Source organism: Pelecanus crispus, chromosome 7 (genome assembly GCF_030463565.1).
Source record: "Pelecanus crispus isolate bPelCri1 chromosome 7, bPelCri1.pri, whole genome shotgun sequence".
Taxonomy (NCBI): Eukaryota; Metazoa; Chordata; class Aves; order Pelecaniformes; family Pelecanidae; genus Pelecanus; species Pelecanus crispus.
The window spans coordinates 35,625,145-35,648,653 of record NC_134649.1 but is presented as its reverse complement, the minus strand read 5'-3'; the positions used below and the strand labels follow the sequence as shown (position 1 = coordinate 35,648,653).

At 38.1% G+C, this 23,509-nt stretch overlaps 1 protein-coding gene across 1 annotated transcript in view; it reads right to left on the bottom strand.

Moving 5' to 3' along the window:
- CACNA2D3 (calcium voltage-gated channel auxiliary subunit alpha2delta 3) overlaps positions 1–23,509 on the bottom strand; it is a 480,096-nt gene that overhangs the window by 263,133 nt on the left and 193,454 nt on the right. The window contains exons 6-9 of the mRNA XM_075713919.1: positions 14,119–14,250; positions 12,591–12,651; positions 12,349–12,499; positions 2,539–2,613 (exon numbers count right to left, since the gene is read on the bottom strand). Coding sequence (XP_075570034.1) covers positions 2,539–2,613; positions 12,349–12,499; positions 12,591–12,651; positions 14,119–14,250 — 419 coding nt within the window. The remainder of the gene's footprint in view (positions 1–2,538; positions 2,614–12,348; positions 12,500–12,590; positions 12,652–14,118; positions 14,251–23,509) is intronic.

The window sequence follows — 23,509 nt, the reverse complement described above, 5'->3', positions numbered from 1 at the left end:
TTGTATTGAGGGGCCCAAAACTGGACACAGTATTCCAGGCATGGCCTCACCAGCGCCGAGTACAGGGGCACAATCACCTCCCTGCTCCTGCTGGCCACACTATTCCTGATACAAGCCAGGATGCTGTTGGTCTTCTTGGCCACTTGGGCACACTGCTGGCTCATGTTTAGCTGGCTGTCAACCAGCACCCCCAGCTCCTTTTCAGCCAGGCAGCTTTCCGGCCACTCTTCCCCAAGCCTGAAACGTTGCATGGGGTTGTTGTGACTGAAGTGCAGGACCCGGCACTTGGCCTTGTTAAACCTCATACAGTTGGCCTCAGCCCATCGGTCCAGCCTGTCCAGGTCCCTCTGCAGGGCCATCCTACCCTCAAGCAGATCAACACTCCCACCCAGTTTGGTGTCGTCTGCAAACTTACTGAGGGCACACTCAATCCCCTCGTCCAGATCATCGATAAAGATGTTAAACAAGGCTGGCCCCAAAACTGAGCCCTGGGCAACACTGCTCATGACCGGCCGCCAGCTGGACTTAACTCCATTCACCACTACTCTCTGGGCTCGGCCACCCAGCCAGTTTTTTACCCAGAGAAGACTACACCCATCCAAGCCATGAGCTGCCAGCTTCCCAAGGAGAATATTATGGGAGACTGTCAAAGGCTTTGATAAAGTCCAGGTAAATGACATCCACAGCCTTTCCTTCATCCACCAGGTGGGTGACCAGGTCATAGAAGGAGATCAGGTTGGTCAAGCAGGACCTGCCTTTTATGAACCCATGCTGGCTGGGACTGAACCCCTGGTTGATCTGCACTTGCCTGTTGAGTTCACTCAATATGAACCACTCCATAATCTTTCCTGGCACCGAGGTCAGGCTGACAGGCCTGTAGTTCCCCGGGTCCTCCTTCCAGCCCTTCTTGTAGATGGGCATCATATTAGCAAGCCTCCAGTCATCAGGGGCCTCCCCTGTTAACCAGGACTGCTGATAGATGATGGAAAGTGGCTTGGAGAGCTCCTCTTCCAGCTTCTTCAGTACTCTCGGGTGGATCCCATCTGACCCCATAGACTTGTGAGCGTCCAGGTGGCATAGCAGGTCGTTAACTGCTTCCTCCTGGACTATGAAGGCTCCATTCTGGTCCCCATCCCTATCCTCTAGCTCAGGGGGCTGAGTACCCTGGGGATGACCGGTCTGGCTATTAAAGACAGAGGCAAAGAAGGCATTAAGTACCTCAGCCTTTTCCTCATCCTTAGTGACAATGTTCCCCCCCACATCCAGCAAAGGATGGAGATTCTCCTTGACTCTCCTTTTATTGCTGATGTACTTATAAAAGCATTTTTTATTATCTTTTACAAGAGAGGCCAGATTGAGTTCTAGCTGGGCTTTTGCTTTTCTAATTTCCTCCCTGCATGACCTAACAAGATCCCTGTACTCCTCCTGAGTTGCCCGCCCCTTCTTCCAAAGGCGGTAGACTCTCCTTTTTTCCCTGAGTCCCAGCAAAAGCTCCTATTCAGCCAGGCTGCTCGTTTTCCCCACCAGTTCATCTTACGGCACACGGGGACAGCCCACTCCTGTGCCCTTAAGACTTCCTTCTTGAAGAAGGCCCAGCCTTCCTGGACCCCTTTGCCCTTAAGGACTGCCTCCCAAGGGACTTTCCCAACCAGCGTCCTGAACAGGCCAAAGTCTGCCCTCCAGAAGTCCATGGTAACAGTTTTCCTGCCCCTCCTCTTTACATCGCCCAGAATCAAGAACTCTATCATATCGTGGTCTCTAAGCCCAAGACGGCCTCCGACCACGACATCTCCCACAAGCTCTTCTCTGTTAGTAAACAGCAGGTCAAGCGAGGCACCTCCCCTGGTAGGCTCGCTTACCAGCTGCATCAGAAAGTTATCCTCCACACACTCTAGGAACTTCTGAGACTGTTGCCTCTCTGCTGTGTTGTATTTCCAGCAGATGTCCGGCAAGTTGAAGTCCCCCACGAGAACAAGGGCTAGCGATTGCGAGACTTCTGCCAGCCGCTTGTAGAATGCTTCATCTATCTCTACAACCTGGTTGGGTGGTGTATAGCAGACTCCCAACAGGACATCCATCTTGAATTAATGCATTATTATTTTGACACACCTGTTTAAAATGCTGGGTTTTTTTATTCACATAGTATTACATTTGTTTTCATTTGTTTTGAGGTTTTGTTTCAACTTTAGTGTTAGTTTGACTTAAGAATGCAATCTCTTCCTTAGTAATTTTTGGTAACAGAATGATAGTTCAATTTAAAGCAACTGAAGTATTTTACTTAAAATAATTACTAAACTTTATTAACAGTGTATTTTCAGTGATTTCTGTATTTTTCCTTTAAGTTTATTCAATCAAATTGACTAGGAGGTTATTTCTTTTTGTTCCTACTGAGTCACATAAGACTCCTTTGAAATGGCATAAGGAGAATAATTAATAAATTCTAATAATGGAATGCATTGTACTAGGAAAAGATTATTATAGCACATTGTTACGCACTGCATCCTATCTCTCCGCTGTTTTGTTACTTTCATTCCTTACCTCTTTGTTGGCTCTGTCTGCTTGAACTAATGTTCCATTCAGACACGGCTCTACATAGTGAAGTTCTTCATTATACTATAGAGAGAAATAAAAAGTATGATGAAAAATTTAATTAAAAGCTTTGAAAGATACAATTTAATTTAATGATTTAGAACTACAGTGAAACATGCACATAAAGCAAGAACAAAAGGATTCAGTTCATTTTTAAAAACTGGCTGTGGGGTTTTTTTTTTTTCCTTTTACATGATTCTTAATGTTTCAGAGGTTTATACTTTTAAAAAGGAGCACTTAATTGAATGGATGCCAACACTCAGGTGGAGTTAACGGGTACTATATACACTAGCTGGCATAAATATCCTTCAAGTTGAAATCTGGACAGTACTAAGAGGTCATGTTTGATACATTAGTCCCAACTCCCAATTCCTTGCTACATATAAAAAAAGTCCTGACAAATATTTGAGGCACTGGCTAACATTTTGGAAGGTTAATAGTGGAACAACTATGCGAAAACGTCTGTAAGCTTGAATCAATCCCGGACATGTCTGACAGTAGTCAGAACTTCAGTCAAACAGAGTAACTTATTATACACTAAGTCATGAAGCTGTGACAGGTCTTTAAGGAATTATCTGCTTATCTTGCAAGGTCTAAGTAAGTTAGACAGCCCAGTCCTATTTTCAGAAGTATCTTAAGCATTAAAAGAAACTAAGTCTCATCTGCAGTCAGTAGATCTTGCAGACTCATGGATGCTTAAGTCACTTGATTGAAAATTGGACTTGATTGTTTAAATCTTTTAAACCTTTCAACACAGGTCAAATTAATACAGAAATACCTTCAAAAAGTCTACATTAGTTGTATAGATAGAGTTTTAACTTAATTCCACCTCTCATTAATTTAATCTACTCTAGAAGTTATCACAGATCAAACTACAAGGCCTTTGCATTTAGGCTTTAAGCAGTTTCACCCTTTCACAGGCATTTAGTGAATCAGAACATCCATAGTAAACAACAGAAGATGACATGTTAAGTCAAGTCAAAAATAATCAGGAAAAACATTTCATTAGATTAATATATGTATTTACTCCCTTCTTTCTCCACCTCAGTGGGAATAAAAAAAAGCCTTACAATGACTCCTTACAGAATGCTGCTTAGACAAGGTTCTCTGTCACCGCAAGTTCTCACTGTCTCTGCCTGTAGCTCCGAATTTGTTCTACTCTCTTCAATTTAACACCACTCCTTTCTCTACACATATGTCTAACCATAGACCCCTGCAACCTGTTCCACTTTGGACACCCATCATCATCATTCATTTTAACAGTGCAGTACTCACCACACTCATAATTACATAATTACTGTTGCATGTGTTTAATTTGAACTGCATCAAGTTATTTTTGAGGCATTGTGCTAGACTCAGTCCTCAGCTATAAGGAAATACAAACCCAGAGTAACTCCACTTATTATTGCTGGTTATACAGACTATTTTACATCAGCATCAACATAGTAATTGGCTGATTGTATGGAAACAAACAAAAAGGTTCAAAAGATATTTACACATCATTTCCATAGCAGATTTGTATGGTTCCCTAATTATTTTATTCCCATCAATGTTATTCCAATATATGAGAGCCTGTAGATATGTCTATTGCTCCAAACGTAATATGAAAAATAAGGCAAAGACTTGTAGAACACTTCAGAGTCACTGGGAGTGTCCCGTGTGCATCTCAGTGTCATAACAGTTTATTGATCTGATAAATGATGTACTTTCCCCTGTAGTTTCTCTCTTCAGACTGCCTTCCAATCTATCTCCTGACAGTCATTACAAAATAATAATACCAAATCTACACAGCATCTCTTATTATAGGCCAAAGTCAAGACCATATTCCATTCCATTGTAAAAAAATACTGAAAATCTGCAACAGACACCAGTACACCAGCCCCTACTTCCAAGCTTTTTCCTGTCTTCACACAGTTTTTTTCAGCATGTTTTTTAATCAATATGCTTTCCAGTTAAGCCTGTTCTTAGCTCGATTTCTGTAGCTGTCATTGGAAACTATATTAACATACATACTTTTCTTTATATGATACCAAGCACAGCATCTGTAATTGGCCAACACACAATAAAATACTGAAGTCTACCTGTCTCTCAGTCATGGTTTCAGTTTCAAACACCTACATGCAAGCAAACTCAGAATTTTCTAATGCTGGTTTTTTCCAGGCCTATCACCACCAGCAAATAGATGAAACAACTTCCTACTCTATCAGGCCTTGCATTTAAGTAGCATCATTTCAGTCCATTAGATTTCTATAAGATTTATTTTAACTACTATTTTGAGTAACTCAGATTGTCAGGCTATTCCCACAGACATGTAGCTTGCATATCTGCTAGCTGCACCATAACCCAGATAGATTCCCAGTAGCTTCCCACTACACCTTTAGTGTTATTCAGTTGCATAGTATAAAGATGCCCACGCTTGCGCAGAGAACATTCTTTAAGTGCCCTAGCAGACCCATTTTACAGAATCAACCTACTTCAAAAAAGGATGAATAAAAGTATTCATTCTCACATAAACAGCACAATTACATAGATGGCATGTGGACAAAGCACTTCCATTGTCACTATGAACATAAGAAAATGTAGATATTAATCTTTCTGAAAGCCAGCCAAATTGTGGCACTATTTACATTTGTGGCATCTAATTCACCTTGAGATTATTACTATAACTACTGTATACTATATACTGCTATGTATGGCAGAAGAAACTCAATTACGACAAGGTGTGTAAATGAGTATCTTATGTAATGGTGTTCTATGGATAGCAAGCATAACCTGGAAGTGTTCAGATACAAATGGAAGCATAGTAAGAAATACTTTTATATAAAAAGGTACAGGGTGCATTTTTATGATCTATTTTAATTTTTATACTCTTTGCTAATTGTATACACTTTCTTTTCCTTTTTAAAAAAATCAAATATGAAGAGATGGAAAAATTCACTGGACAAAATTATTTCAGTTCCAAAAGAAATTCCCCAAACCGCAAACATCTGCTTCTAAGTCCATGAAAACTGCAGAATTCTGATGCAACACGTGAAGGCATTCAAGCAGTGTTTGCTGCTTGAACTAGCATATCCACTTGGTAAGATCTTTAGTACAATTGTCAAGTTCTAGTAAAATACCCAACTGGTGCTTCATAGCATATATTCCATTTCTTTATCCTTGTCATAAGGTGTTTTGCAGTCATTTTGTTACTGGTGATGCCTTTCTTTTAACTGCACCAAATCTTTTAAAGTGGAAAAGGGAAAAAATCCCCCCCCCCCCACCATATCAGCAGTTGGAACTCAGTTCTGCAGCTTTTCTATAACATTTAAAATTTTTTATTTAGTGAAACAGTTTCCTGATCTTGAACCAAAAGCCTGATTAGTAACTGCTGACTTTGCCAGCAATACCCAGTATAGATCCCTTGTTAATTTACCTCATAATAGCCTGCATTTTGTTTTTCAAGAGTCTTGCATTACACTGTTTTCTTATACTTCCTCGTGTTGCATAGTCCCATACCCCTATACTCTGGCATATGACATCTTTGCATGTTATAGTCTGATAGTTGTGATGCAATAGCTGAGAGACCCAATATCTGTGCAACAGCTGTGACTAGTCTGCGTTTTGCTGAAGGAGGGAAGGAGAGAAGTAAAATCCAATTACCTTCCTTTCTGAGCTCCTCTTCTAAAACCTCGGTCTACTTTCATCTCTCTTGTAATTTAAACATTTGATGACCTTGATTTTCATTATTATGTTATTTACTTAGTTACATTTATTTGTTTTATTAGTTCACATTATTTTGTCACTCTAGTTATTTCTTTGCACAACAGGCATAAAATAAAATGAGTCAGCTAAAATCTGAACTAAGAGGAACCATACAGCTAGTTAGACAGCTGCTGACCTACATTGGATAATCAGATACTATCTGTATTCTGAAAATGTGAAAAATATGCGGTTCTAGAACACCTACACAAGTAGTTTACATTTATTTTAACATTTTTCATATTTCTCCTTTGTCATATTAAGCTCTCTGGAGCAAGGTCCACAGGAACAAATTAAATTCACATTTTGTTTTGCAACAGTACACGGATAAAAGATTTCACGCTATATTAGGCATACTTGGATATCCAATACAGCCCAGCCTAAGATCCAACAGTGGAAGCTGTCCTGGTTTCAGCTGGGATAGAGTTAATTTTGTTCCTAGTAGCAGGCATAGTGCTGTGTTTTGGATTTAGTAGGAGAAGAATGTTGATAACACACTGATGTTTTAATTGTTGCTAAGTAGTGCTTACACTAGTCAAGGACTTTTCAGCTTCCCATGCTCTGCCAGGTGCACAAGAAGCTGGGAGGGGGCACAGCCAGGATAGTTGATCCAAACTGGCCAAAGGGCTACTCCATACCATGTGATGTCATGCTCAGTATAGAAACTGGGGGGAGTTGGCTGAGGGGCAGCGATCGCTGCTCGGGAACTGGCTGGGCATCAGTCATAGGGTGGTAAGCAATTGCATTGTGCATCACTTGCTTTGTATATTATTATTATTATTGTTATATTGTTATTACTATTTTTACTTCATTTTATTTCAATTATTAAACTGTTCTTATCTCAACCCAGGAGTTTTCTCACTCTTACTCCTCCGATTCTCTCCCCCATCCCACTGGGGCAGGGGGAGTGAGCGAGCAGCTGTGTGGTGCTTAGTTGCTGGCTGGGGTTAAATCACAACAGAAGCCAATCCAGAAAAGGAACCAAAGGAATTGGTATTTCCAAAGTTCCACTAGTGTTGCCATGCGCAACAAGTGGCCCACAAGCGCAGCCCACTGCTTGGAGCAATCATATGGAGGGTAGCAATTGGTTTCCTTTCCCTTTCTCAGTCTGCTCACGCATTAGCTGTACAGAACCTGATTGTTCAGGCAGGCTGAAAAGTAAGTTTATCCACAATCTATTCTGTATGACTACAAGGACTCCAAAGAAGACACTACACAGCAACCATCTATAATGGAAAATACTACAAATTAAAACCAGAGAACTATACTACCGTGCTTTGAATTAACAAATAATTTTATTCTAATTAATTTTGCTAAAATGGTGTGACTAAAGCATTAAAATTAATTTAACATTCTTGGCTCAGTTAATATTTTGTTACTTTAATGTAGAGTTTACATTTTTGTAAAAGCATTTTAAAAATTTCAGCATTTGGCAAAATTAGTACTCGTTTTATGATAATATTGTTAATTTAATGCATGACTTGGAATTATACTTCAAAGTGAATTGGAAAAATATGTCTTGTTTTTGCAGGCATCTCTGTTCATGCACCAGTGAACTGACCTTAAATTTTAACATAGGCAGCACAAAATCACTCTTGTATTTCAACAACTTTTTGCAATTCAATCATCTAGTCCATCAATTTCAGATAGATTTTGCAACAACCTACCCATGAAAGCTAAAATTATTTTTAACATTATACTTTTATGTTTATTCCCTGGAAAGACCAGCACTGAATTCTTCTTTCTGCTCTATATACATATAAAGTTAAAAGTATATTTAGTGAAAAATCAAGTGGATATGAAACAACCCAGCTAATGTACTGCTAGTGGCTTTTGGGTTTTGTTCTTGGCTGGGTTTGGGGGTTTTTTTTTTGCTATCCCACTGCATATGTGTAAGTGTTACCTGAGTTTTTAACAATGTTAGTAAGTAGTGACCATAACTCCCATTACAGTTAATGAGAATCCTAAACGTCTCTTTGTGTATGGAACACTGAAAAGTATAACAACCACCTAAAAAGCAAATTGAAAAGCTTTTAAAACTTATTGTACAGTGAAATACTGTAAAGGGAGAATAAAAAACTACCAGAGCTGATGACCACATATCTTGCACAAATGCTTTTCAGACTTCACTTTTTCATCTGCTAAGCCATGTTTCCTCTTCTTTCACTGACATAGATATTGATTTTCTCAATGTTCAATTCCTTTCCATCCTTGACCCCCACTGTCAACAGAGCCCTGTCTTACACTAATTCAGCTTCTCTAACCTCATGTTCTCTTTTGGCTAACTTTAAAGTGCTCTTCCTTTTTACCGTAACAAACACGAAAGTTTCTCATCTGCTTGCATAACCCTTCCACTTGCTTCATTCTGGCTGTTGCTCATCTGTAAGCCCTCTCTCGCATCCGTCATCACTATTTTCCTTGCTTTTCCTTCTTTTGCCTCAAAATGCAGGCATGCTTTAGGGTTCTCCCAGAGAGAGAGAGCACACGCTCCTTAACCTATTTGACTCCTAATTCCTGGCCCAGTTCCTCATAGAAGTCTTCTGTTGCAAGTATTTGTTCCATTAATCACTGTGCATAATAAAGCCATCCTGACAATCACTCAGGCTCAAAACTTTCGCTTCATCTAAAAAGTGTATTGTTTGTCCAGTTTTCCCACATAAAGCTCTTATTCCATCTCAAATTTTGGTCTGGGAAGAGAGATACTTGGTTGTTTGCCTCAGACTTCCAGATGTCCAGCAGTCCTCACAGAGCAACAATTTGGACAGGCCTTTCAGAAGAACAATCGGTGTGAGCAAGTATCAGCTGTGCGCTACATGAAAAGTAAGTCTTCAGCATTTAGGCACAGTGGATCTATTTTTGCATACACTGCACAGCTGGACAGTTCTAGATACAGACTTGCTATATATGCACAGATTTATGTTACAAAGGGGATTTCTCATATGGACATATGCATATCTTACCTTAAAATGAAACTGTTTTCACATCACCAGGCTATGTCTAAATTATAAAGAGTAAGATATAATCTCACTCAAAGATTTGTATATAGATAAAAGCTATATGGGATTTTCAGTGCTTTCACACTAAGAAGCCTCTTGTGCGGGCTTTGTCACCTCATGTTCTGAAACGTCCTCTCCGGTCTTGACAAAGATCATCTACCCTGCTGGCACTTATTCAAAGCAGTGCTTCAGATGTCATTTTTGCTGATCATTTAGATCAGCGTAACCCTGGCTTTAGCGTGTACCTTCACTATGTCCTCCTCTAACACACCAAATTTTAAAAGGAGTTCATAATCCAACCCCAGCCTACCTATGCCATTCCTCATTGAAACGTCTACTCCCTTCTCCGCAACACCGGTCTCTGTTACCAGTTTGTTACATTTTCAAGCAAACAAAGTTTGTGTTTTCTTTACATCATTAATTTTTTGCCTTGTGAGACAGCAAGGATTATATTGTGACAGTCCAAAACAACTCCTTCAAAACTCTTTTTCCAAGATACCATCAAGGTGACAGGACAGCACTTTACCCACTCATTGTCATTCCTGTCATGGTCTCCTTGTTTTCCCCTGAGTTTCTGTGGTACCTCTTTCAATGCAGTGAACAATTTCAGGTTCGTATTTGCACAGTAGCTAAACCATCAGTGTCCTAATGAAACTAAACAGCTGAATTGGTAAGAATAAAATCTCATTCTCGGTTCCTATTTCTACTTCTTTCAACAACTAAACACATATTCATCCTAGAAGAGGTTATGGAGAGGAAAGAACCTTCAGATGAAAAAACTACCTCAGACAAATGCCACAGTAATTACATATCTTCCTAAATATTAAGAATTTCTTACACTAACCAAACTACATATTAGGTGTAAGCAGGAAAGAGCTTCAGCGGCAGCTTGTGTGGGAGAGGGCCATGAACTGCCCTGTGCCAGTCACAGACGGTTCCAGCTGGCACCAACACCAGTTCTGAGCAACCTGCGAGGCACCAAAGCCGCAGCAGCAAGCCTGAGGAGGCTGCAGCATCCTCACGCAGGCAGGCGTAAGGAAGAAGCCATCACGGGCTGGAAACATTTGGAAACACAGCTGGAACAGCATTGTGCTGAAAGGGGTGTGCTTCTGGACACCGTGGTTTGCAGGTGACCCACAACGGGGCAGGGACACCCCTGAGGGACTGCAGCCATGGGCAACCCAGGCTGAAGGGAAAAGCAAAGAGCAGCAGAGGAATACCAATAAGCAGCTGAGCGTGGCAGTAAGAAACTAATAAGCACAGAGCAGAAACCTACACAGGACCTTGACCTCCCACACCACCCAGCACCTCACCCAGGAGAGGGCAGGGACTGAAACGGGCAGCTAAGGTAAGGGCGTGGGGAGGGAGGTGCTGGGCAGAACCCGAGCCTGGGCAACGGGGAGGAAAGGCTCAATTGGGTGTTTCTTTCCTTTTCCCAATACCCGAATCATTGATCAGAAGTTTGTGGTAATTGGCAAGAAATTATGTAAAAATTCTGTCACTCCATGCTGTTTCACACACAGCTCGGTTCATTTTCAATTAAAGTTTAAGTTGAACAAAATGTCATACTTGCTTTTTGGGAAGAATTTACACAGTATTTCTGCTGTATTACTTAGGCAAAACCATTACTTTGGATTCTAGCTACATACATTTTTACATTTTTTTTGTTATAAATGAGCTTTTTGGTTTTCCCAAAGTAAAAAAACTTCACTTAAAAAAACACTTCTTTTTTATTCCTACATCATTCACACTAACTGTCACAACTACTGATAAATACAGAGATTATCCACTGAAAAATGACTGGTCAAGTATCTTAATAATTACTTAGTTGAAATATTCTTTCAACTTACAAAAGTTATTTAGATTACAGTTAATCACAATTTTTTTGAAGGACAGTAAACCTTTTTTTGATACAGTATGTAATTATCCCTTTCTACTACATGAGTTTCTTCTAATTATGCAATTATCACGCAAGGAGATTAATATGAAAGATATTCTGAACTAACTGCTTGCTGTTAAAAATACAGTAAATGCACATATACTTCAGGCACATATACTTCATTCTCCATGCAATCTCAATGATTTGCGCTGGCGTCACTGGAGCCATTTATTTTAGTACTTTTTTACTATTTTCCCTTGTAGCAAAATAAGGCTAAATCCTCCTTAACATTCAAGAGTTTGAAGACATTTTTACTATTTATGCATATGATAAAACCACATATTTATAAAGTATTAGCAAAAGAATATCAGCAAAGGAGAATTTATAAACCCACCAATTCCTCCTCCCCCTCCCCATCCCCCAGCCAAATTGTCATTTTAATGTCAGTTTTGGACTTTTTAAAGCCATCCTTACCTACATGATTAATCCCATTATTCTTAAGTACTGTAAAACTATCCTCTTGTCATAGATTTAAAGCATGTACCTGTACCATGGATAAGCAACCACCGTATGCAAATAACAGGAACTACTGATGATCTAATTTAACACTGTTAGAAAGCACCAATAATACCTCTGCGCGACTTATACATATGTTTCAGATTCACACTGAGGAAAGCACAAACGATGAGGAGCTATGTTGGCATTTTACATGCCACAAAAGCTTCAGCAAAAGCTAAGATCTGGTTCTATTAATTCTTACTTATTAACCATTTTGCAATTTGCACTGTGCTGAAGAAGCTGTAAGGGGAAAAAAAGGCGGGGGGGGCAGCGGAGCAGGACACACCCCAAAGTTAAGAATTAAGGTAATGTTGAAAGTTCAGGCAAACTAGAAAACAGATTACTATTTGCAACTCCCAAACTCAAGACAGCTTGTTTAAGGGGTTTCAGACTGCAACTCATAGAAAAACAGTTTGAAAACACTGTCACCTGAAGAAGTTTGCATTGGAAAATCACAATGTCTGTCCAGTTGGTTCAGATGTCATCTTATATCCATCACCTGCCTGGAACATTTTTCAACTGTATTGTGATGTAAAACATGACAGATAACAACAAATGATGGAAGAAAAATCCTGAGACACTCACAGCAATTATATTGAAGAAGTCATCATCTCCAAGGGTATCCAAAATAGATGAAACCGTCTGTTTTGCAATAGTCAAGCGAAGCCCTTTCATACTGCCACTGACATCTACTAAAATTACCACATCTTTTGGAGAAGTTGCTGCCTGGATGTACCTAAGACAAAAGACAAAACATCTTGTTGTTTTAAATACTGAACTTTTCTTCCTTTAAATTTCTTAAACACTGGTAGTCACCTATTACCTACCATTTTCTATTTCTGCAGTCAAATGCAATAACTCCATTCTCATCAGGTTCCCATTTAATTCCTGTTTAAAAAAAAAAAAAAAAAGAGATAAAAAGATTAAATTACAGCATTTTCACAGTTCCTGTTCAAAATGTATCTGTGGTATTGGGGCAAATTAGCACTTAATGGAGTTTCATACGTTAACCTAACAGTCAATGGTGTTATAACATAGGAAATGCTGGAAAAATAATTTAATAAAATAGGACCACCAGAAACAGTATTCTTTTTCTCACTCCTTTTTAGCCTACTCTAAGGTGAAAACCTCTTCAAGCCTACTGTGTTCATCATATTACAGTCACTAAAGCATTGTCATACTTGGTCATTGGTGCTGGCAAGCTTTATCACATGCTTGCCAAGTCCCTTTCAAACCTTGAGCACTTACTACCCATGGCTGATCTCAACAGGTCCTGTTATACTAACTGCTTCACTCACAGGTCATACACCTGATGTTGTGCTCACAGGAGAGGTGATCTCTCCTGGTTGTGGGTCAAAAGAAATATGATAAAAACACCTCCAAGCAAAAAAAAAAAAAAAAAAAAAAAAAAAAAAAAGACAGGGTAAACCTTCCTGCTTTTTACACTTGTTTTCTAGCACAAAACAAGGAACAGCCTTTATAATGAGGACTAACACTTTTTTCTACTCTTGAAATATCATGGGGCTTGAGAACTGAACTATAATCTAAAGCTAACAGAGATGTAGTAGCCATTACTTTCAGCCACTTTCAGACATACAGGCTTATAGCAAACTTGCTCACATTAAACTCAAAGACTCCAGACTTAAAAAAACATGGGTTGCTAAACCATGTCAGGTAAAGGAACAGTTCCCACTATGGGCCTGATCCAAAGTTACAGAAGCTGAGGATCAGTTATTTAACTTTTTAAGTTTATTTAATATGTAGTAAATTTGGTATGTGATTAAACATAAAACTTAATAGGCAACAATATATATTTTAACATACGTCTATAGAAATAATACAAGTGACCTAATTGAATTTTATTACAACTGGTGTGATCTTATTACAACTGGTGTGAAAGTAAACTTTAAAACAAGTTTTGGAAACCTTTAAATGTAAAGATGTCAGGTTAAGTGAAAGTCTAAAAACTGAACAATAAATTACAATAAGTCTTACTGTATGCATTGATAGAGCACATTATCTAAGTTCAGTACTATATGAAGGGTCTAATCCTTTTGCTCTCCTTCTCCACTGTTTGTTTAGAAGTTATTTTTCATATGTGTGTATATGTATATCTGAATAGGAATATATACAAGTACATGAGTTATCTTGGAGGCTTCACCTCCCAATGAAAACTGATAGAAAAAACAGTACATTGTAAATACTGATTGGAAATATCTCTCTCTGAAAACTAGATAAAGTAAAATCAAACCTGCAAGTATCTGTGAAAGTCATGATTTGCGACAATACTTAGTCGAAATTTGCAGCCATAGCATTCTTTATTGTATTTTAAGTAAGAACTTGTATTCTTCTTACCTGGATATTGTCTGAAAAATCCTTTTGCACTTCCAAAGTACTGCCAGATGAGAGAAGGGTCACGATCGAAATTATCAACAAACACCTTATTTAAAGATTCTGACCAATAAACTCCATTTACAATGGCTGGATCTGGGGGGGGGGGGGGGGGGGGGGGGGGGGGCAAGAAACAGAGAAAAGTTATTTTCCCTAAATAGATTGCTTAAACTCTATCATTTTCAGCTTATTCAGGACCCAAAAATGTAGTCACTGCACACTACTGCAGAATACCTTTTGATTTCCTTTGTCAATTAAGTGATTCAAAATAAATGATACACTTAAATAATGAAAGTATGTTTAAAATACAGAAGAGACACCAGGTATATTTTTTAGATAAGTTAAAATTGCTCATTAGACCATCTATCTGGAACAACTGTATTACTTGTTCTGGAGAACATAAATGAGTCAATCTAATAATAGATCATTTACACAATTACTTTCCCTAAACGCATGGAATGTCTCACGGCAACACTTTATACGTTTTTTCTTTTCTAATCTTCAACTTGGTAAGACCACTCTCACTATATCTGAAAGTTTACGTGTGGGAACAGAAAGTGAAATACCTTTTATTTTACACTTGAATGGATTATGATATACATACAAACACAAAATCTCATGACAAATAACACTAATTGATCCTGGACCCAGATTTCACAACAATTACCTCATTATTTTTGATTCCCATAGAAAGAGAAATACAAAGCAAATCCTTGACGTTGAAAACAAACTATTTCTGTTTAAAACTTCCCCATCTATCAATTCCTAAAAAGCCAGGCTGCCCAAGTATGTTTTTAAGCTGCAGATTGGTTAGATAGTCAGAAATCAGAAATAAATGCACATATCTTAAAAAGTTACTCAATTTCAAACTGTGGATTTTGAAAGATGAGAAACAGTTAAGACATACTATATTCCCCCAATTCAATCTGTATGTGAAGTCAGCAGTACAGAAAGGAAAAAGCAGAACTAAAATCACAGATGTACTATTTCATTTGTAAAAGTGTGCATACATGAATACACAGTAACATTTGTTCAAGCATTTGAAATAATGTTTCCATTAGCTTGCAAAATAATGTCACTGTACTGATTTCAGAAGACCTCTTAGAATGTGATTGCAATGGAGTGGAAAAAAAGGTGGGTTGTTATCTTCCCTTACATTCATCAAGAAAAACAGCAGAAAAAGGGAAATGTCTCAGCTACAAATCTTTGAATGTTGCTTTCATCTAAATATTTAGGTTTACATAGATGGACTGCTGAAAAAGCAAGGTCAACAAAACAGATGTTGTTTTTAAAACATGTCTAGTATAGTCACTTGTTTCTCTAGAAGATGAAATATACATTTCAAATCTGTCCAACCAGACACACATCAAGCAAACCAATGTCACTAGTCCAATGGTGGTACTACAGTTTTGCCTAGCTGGCAAATTCCATTCTCCAGTTGATTCCAAGTCTGCAGTTACTCCAATAACAATCTGCCATTAAGACATCACTAATTAACTGTCAAGACTGCCTATCCTGGGATCTATCATCGCGTTGTAAAAATATGCTGCTATTTCAGCACCCCAAAATTTTGATCCATTGTTCAGCACTTAGACATTACATGAGAAGCGAAGCACTAAAATGAGAATCCTATTCTCAGTCCACTGGAACTTCCCAGTACTGGTTCAAATATTGTATTCTGGTTCTGCTCCTATACACAAGTTCTGGTGGAGTATCTGAATCACTAGAAACCACAGTGGCATTATTGACTCAGCAATACAATATTGAGATAAGGTGATAAGTTTTAAGTCATCTTTGAAAAGAGCAACATAGTTCAGAGGGTTGGGTTGGGTTTGGTTTGTTGTTGCTAGAAAAGCCTATTTAGAGGAAAAACACGGAACCTTTCCCCAGCCTCTAGAGGACAACAAGCTCTTCATATGCCCTTCAATCATCAGGATTAGTGAAAAGCCAAACCAATCAAACAGAATAATTCTATCTTAATTTATATTTAAAATAAACTGTAGTGGTTCTTAGCAACTCACATTCGGATCTCACACTAAGACTGCATATTGTACCTTAGTATTTTACAATATCATCAGTTCCTCAGATGTCTTCTATCCTGGATTCCTCAGAGGATAATTTGTAATGTCCTCTCCTAATGTATCTGTGCTATAGTGCCATTCACCTAAGCAGAACCTTCACTCTGCCTACCAAACCAATGAAAATTTCCTTTAAATTCTATACACACTCCAGCTCCATAAGGTTATGGGACAACTTTAGTTGCCCACATATTAAGTTCTAAACTGAATGTCAAATCCTTCCAGTGGCATTTGAAAAAAATGTATTTATATAAAAAAATACATATATAAAGCTACTTTTAAAAATTCATATTAAAATATCCATCCCACCACAGTAGTGGATTACTTTTTTTAGTCCATCTATGAAGAGCCACTTAACATGTTTATATATCTATAATACAGATTAGAGAACTCCATGGAAAAACAATCAGGAATTTTTCCTTGAGCATAATTGGTTGAGTCTATATTCTGCATTAGGCTGACAACACTTATCACTAATCATCGAAATGCTGATCACCATAAACATTAATCCAGTGACTCTGAAACTAGCTGAAAGGAGCATTAAGCAGGCATTTTAAGTAAGAGGGCACAGTTAAAATATGATCTATGATGACTGGGTTTCTTCAAAATGAAACCCAGTGACAATTCACTACCTTCCTACACCCTGCGTATCTATTATGCTGGCTGTTCTTTTCACAATATACAAAGTTACATTTTATGTATCAACAGTTTTTATAAATAAGCAAATAAGGTCACACTCAGTTTAATCCTTAGAATACAAAGAAAAATGAAGTGGGGAAAAATGTATTTACAGTACAAAACTGCAGGCCTACAGACTTCATGTGGAAATCATGTGTCTTTACTGGCTACTGTATCTTCAGGCAGAAGGATTTCAAACCCGAGCTCCTTGTTCTGAATTTGATAATGACTGTTATGTGGATGCATCTCTGTCCACATGCACCATCCTAAATACAACTGAGTTCCTGACTATATATCCTCATAAAAATTTTACAGTCTCATCTTCTACTAACCTACATGTTAAGCTTGTAGTCCTGGGCAACTTCCAATTTTAGTAATTACACTAAATTGCCTAGATTGCCCCAACTACTTAATTTAGAAACAGTATTCTCAAGTTTTTATATTACTGGTGAATGTCATCTGCATCCCCAAAATAGCTATATGTCAGTAGGGGTAAATTAATGCTTGTGAATATTTAGAAATTTGGGGAGGGAGAAAAAAAAAAAAGAGATAAAGCTTAATATAAATGCAAAATCATTAACATGATGTTATGGGGCTCAAAGACAATAAGAGTAAATAGCTTCTGCCACAATTCTTGAAACATAGTTTCTGCTTTTGCTTCCTGGCAGTAACAGCTAAAATATAATTAAAATACTCCCTTTCCCTCGCCTTTTAGATGGGCTGGCTTGCAATTACATGGGATTTTGCTTCACTGCTGTTTGTGTAGCTGTTACCTGGTTTTTACTGATATTTAATATAAAACCAACCCCCAGGCAAATAGGTACACTGACACAAATCTGAAACATAATTGCCAAAGAACAGTACAAATGCATGTAGCAATTAAGTTGCTGTCATAGATACTGCTGACCGGAAGAAATAGGTCTGAAGTCTCAACAAAGGCAACCAAGGTGTGCAGACTGAAAGATGTGCAACAGCATGCCAAAGGTTAGCACTATAATGAAATGTATTTTAGTTCACAGAATCCATAAAAATACCTAGAGTTGAATAAGCCTATGGAACGAAACTGATAAAAACATGACGCATTTTGCTTTCTAATTATTCCAGCAATCTTTAAGGAAAAAAAGGGACACCACTGAGGAATTCACTGACTGTGAAGAAAATGCAGAATACTTCTCTTTCTTGCCATACTTCTGCTTTATTACCAAGAAACAATGTTACCAATGATCCTTAGGGTTTTTCCCCATATTATATTACCATTGTAATATAATCATTAATGTCTCCTGGAAAGCTGTCAAAGATGCTGGCATCCAAAATGGTGTTACTTCCTGTAATATCTGATGAGGGCAGCCCCTAACATTGCAGCGCAGTACTGTCATACAACAAAGCAGTACAGGCACAGCCTACAGGACCAAGCACTGGAAAAGGGATGCAAAATCCAGCACACTTTTGGCTGAAAGATAGCAACAATATTAGCTTCGTTTTGATGACACTGACAACATATTTAGTCTGGTCATATTTTAAAGAATAACAAAATCACATATTTGCTGGGACATAGACCAACAATCTAATAATTATACTACTCAACACTAATATGAATGCTTTTCAGGGTGGTCCAACATATTCAAGAGCTGGGGCTGGATGCCAATTTTGGCAACTGCCTTTGCTTTTTTCTCTCTCTTCCCCTCCCTCTGCCTCCACTGCATAATGTGGATGCATCAGCTCACAGATCAAAGCATCTGGCCATCTGTAGACACAAAAGAAGGTGTTTGTCCATTTTGCTTCATGTGCTGAGAACCATTCACCAATGTCAGAAATTGCATTCTCTCCTCATAAGTATACGGGGTGGTAAAGACTTCAAGTGCATGACTGTATAGAGGCATAGTAGTAGGTATTTAGTTGTTTCAGCTCCCAACATTGCCCTAATAACATTCCCCTTCTCCTTTGAAGTGGCAGCAGAAGAATTGGAGCATGACCAGATGTGTTTACTTTTATGCTGAGTTTCATTAGTGGGTTTGGGGTATTTTTGGGTTGGGGGGGAGGTGGTGGTGAACAAGGTGGTCTGAGATTCAACTTCAGTTCATTTGAAAGCCAGAATTACAGCTGTGAACTCCTCACTAACACCATTCTGGGATACAGATTCAGTCTGACTCTGCTAAGAGCTTGCCACCTAATGAATTATAAAAAATATCCTGCAGCAAATCAGTGTACTTTTGAGGTCACCCATTCGGCTACTGACCTGGTTTGACCCTGCCTAACTTACCAGATGTAATAGCTAAAAGCAACCAGTATGTGGGCAGATCTGTGAATTGGTTAGAGCCAAGCTCTGGAAACAGCACAGAAGCAGGATCTATGAACACAGATCATTACTTTTTTTTAAAATTAAAGGAGGAAGTTGGAACAAAAGTCAAAGGCTTCACTTACTGTCCATCCCAGGAAGAACTAGACAGATGCTGCCTTAATTGAGCTGTTGCCACAGGAGCCAGGCACTTGGGGCAGTTACACCTATCACTAACATAGTCTAACAAAATAGGATTGCCTACCCAGCAATTGCTAAGAGGCCTGAGGAGAACTACAGTCAAAACCCAGTAATCCTGACAGATGATCACTCCATAAATCAATGTGACCACAGATACCAGGATATTTCTGTATTTTCAGAAAAACACTAATTTCCACATTTTTGCAGGATACTAACTGAAAACTATGAAACCTGAAGGATCAGTAAGAAAACACCACACCGCAAAACTCTAGGATGCCAGGGTGTGACTGAGAGACAGGGCGAACAACATGAAAAACCACTGCTAGAAACAGTTTTCCAGGTAGAAAAGAGAAAACAAATGCTCAGAACATAAGATTTAACCAAATTGAATAGATACCTTATATGCACTGCAATTTCATCACAGAAGCAAAATTAGTCTTGAATACTGAAAAAGGAGCCAGTTCTGACACACGACAAGAAGAAATTTCTGCACAGGCTGATGGAATGACTATCAGCAACCAGGAAATCTAAACCTCTGCAAGTGGCAGGGCAGGAAAAAGTGTCATGTCAAACAATACAGGAAGCCAGTGGAACACACTGCAAATTAGAGGAAAAGAAAGCAAACATGACTGCTGCTAAATGAAGCCAACTGTGCTGTAAAATATTTAACGCACCACATACCAAAAGGGACAATTTTAGCAGAGATGTTGTCAAAGTGATATATGACAAAGGCAAGGCACAGCCTTGGAAATAAAAGTCATCCTTACAGAAATTTCTCAAGGACAGACCTGTTCATAAATCTTTACAAAAGCCATTTAAAACACAAGACCATGCCAATCTGTAAACTAACATTTCACAAGAAATGTCTAATTCCTATTGCTGAGATATTCAGAGAGAGACACGGAATTATAGAAACAGGCCAACTTAGTCACAGTTGCAGTGCAGTAAGGATCAACAAATAATGCTTTGAACAGGAGATGTTAAAGACCTCCTAGTTTTATCAACACATCGTGTTTCTTGCATACAACAAATGGAGGCATGAGAACCTTTAGAGAGAATTCATAGAATCGTTTAGGTTGGAAAAGACCTTTAAGATCATCCAGTCCAACCATTAACCCACACTACCAAGTCTACTCTAAGCCAATCAAGGGTAGACTAGACTAAACCATGTCCCACAGTGCCACATCTACCCGTTTTTTAAACACTTCCAGGGATGGGGACTCCACCACCTCTCTGGGCAGCCTGTTCCAATTCTTGACCACCCTTTCCGTAAAGAAATTTTTCCTAATTTCCAACCTAAACCTCCCCTGGCACAGCTTGAGCCCATTTCCTCTCGTCCTATCGCTAACTACTTGGGAGAAGAGACCAACACCCACCTCACTACAACCTCCTTTCAGGTAGTTGTAGAGAGCGATAAGGTCTCCCCTCAGCCTCCTCTTCTCTAGGCTAAAACTATTGTTTTAGCATGTAAAATGCATTACAGTTGTACTGGACTATAATAAACTAAACGTCTACTGCTACATTCCTGGGAGTATCAACATAGTATGAATGCAAGTATCAGATATGACAGCACGTTTATCTATTAGCATTACAAGTCATTGTCTCTCATCCTCTCAAATCAATGGTCCCTTACTGCTGTAGTGCTTTACAATCCTTGTGTAGCACTTCTTCCTTGCACAAAAGACCGTTTGCACAATTTGAGTAGAATGGAAGTTTTACTCAAACAAAAAATAGCTGGACAAAGCCTCACAGATACGAAAATGTTCAGCTGGTTCAAACCCTCTGAAACTAGTATTAAAACATACTGAAAACATTGAGCAGATGCACAAATGCATCTTGGGATGAATACGTTACAAAATCAGTTACGGATTCTTAAACACTATTTGCTCCTTCAGGAATGTGCCAAATAAAAGCTGCAAGAAAGACACCTAGATAAACAAAGTACAGTGTAAAAATGTCTTTGTAAGTTTTTAGCCAAACAATCTTTTGAAACAGTTTATATTCTAGCCAAGCATACTAATACTTGACCAGAAGAGCAAGCCTTCTTTTCTCCTCTTCACGCAACACAGATCCAAGAAAAATCAAAGAAGGGTCTGTGTTATGTAGCAGGATGGAGAGACAAATTATTACGGTATTCTAAAATAGTAGACAAAATAAATAAAATGTATCTTTAGATAAACTTCTGTGATGCTTTCTCAAATGTTAATCTTCTCCACTCCATACTAAATAAAAGCTACAGTTTTTACATTTGCCATACAACTTAATCAAATGTTTTTGCCTATTGAATTCTAAAGGTTTTCAGAAACCCAGAACTATTACTAAGCTTACAGATTAAGAATGCTTTTCCAACATAGTTCATGGAGAAAATAAAGTCTTGAAAAATCTTTAAATAAAGCAAAATAAACTGAAAAACAAATAAAACTCCCCAATGCATTCCTAGCTAAACTCAGCCCATTAAAGATAATCTTGTATTGAATCATGAGAACTTTCTCATTAATATATTCCACACTAAAAGATACCCTGGGTATTTTTCCCTGTTTGTTATTTTAAGTCAATAACAGAACATACCCTGATTCCCTGATTGCTTTTTCTCATTAAAATAATGAAGTAAACACAAGTAAAGAAAGTTAGCACTTTCAAATAGAACAAACCAATTATAATTAATTTTCATTATTTTTAAAGGTATGTTACTATTGGAAAAGAGGGAAACAGTTTGCACACCAGAGGCTAATGATGAGCAAAAGCCTACAAGAAATTCTCCACAGACACAGACAGAAAGTGGAAATAACTGCTCCAAAGAATAATTAGGGATATAATACCAATAACATGTTTAGTGTACAATATATATATTTACACACACTGTATATATAGCTGTAGACAATAGATGGGTTGTCTATAGATGTATGTATATATGTACATATGTATATATGTACATATGTATATATGTATATGTATATATACATCTATAGATGTAGACAATAGGTGGGGTTTTTGTTGTTGGTTTGGGGTTTTTTTGATAGGTTCAAACCTTTCTTCAGGTTACGCAGTGATTACACAAAAAGGGAAGAGAGCACCAATAAAACCTCAAAAAAAAAAAAAAAGCTTTTTCAGACTCAAATTCCAAAGAATAAAGGTAAGGAGGAGGACAGCTTGTACGTTTAAAGCAATTAAATTTCTTTGCACTTGGTGTAAGACAAAAGCAACTGCTTTTGGGACAGGACAATGATGCCCTAATTGATGTTTCTTAAACCTGCTTGGGTGGAATTTATTCCTATTGCTGCTGAACGAAAAAGAATCATGAATCTTTTTGCAGACACACACATTAAATAAATAATGTTTGGCTTTGGGCACTAACTTCTTCTCCAGTTAGGAAACTGATCCACAAGGCAACAAAAAACCACTTCAGTCTCACAAAAAGGAGAAATTATGTTTATAAATTATTTTTGGAGAAAGTGAATTTCAAACTTTTCTAAAATTTAAATAATGCATGTCTAAATGATAATTCTACCATTCTCTGTTTATCCTGCAATATAATGTATATTTCATGTAAGAACTTTTCACATTGCATTCCAGACTGACCTTTCAAACAAGCAACATGTTACCAACACATCTTTAAAAGCCAAATGCAGCTGGATGAGGCAACATTAATTAAGCTAGTCCAACATGTTTAACTGTCTCTTTACTGGTTCTGCAGTTGTGGCTATCTGAGGACAGATTCCATAATTTCAGTGCTGACATGCTGTAAGTTGCTTTTTTGTTCAGTGATGCTAATTGTAAACAGGTGAGAAAAGAACTTGCTTCACCTTAAGGGATGCTTGGGTAAAGTAGGTAATCCCCAGGATAATAAAAAATGAAGCTGAAATAACTTAATGAGACTTCTCTTCAGGTACGCACACCAAACACAACATGCCTCCACATCAGAGATATTGAGACTATGGACAGTAATAGCGCTTGGCTTAAAACTAGTTAAAAAGTTTCAGTTAACTGTAGATGAAAGTGTACTCTCTTCAAGTTCAGTAAGTTCACTCCAATTCAAAGAAAGGTTGCCATTGCCTTGCTGCTTATTTGTATTCTTAGTCTAGCGATACTTTTGCTTTTGTGTTTCATTTACTTCATCCTTGAA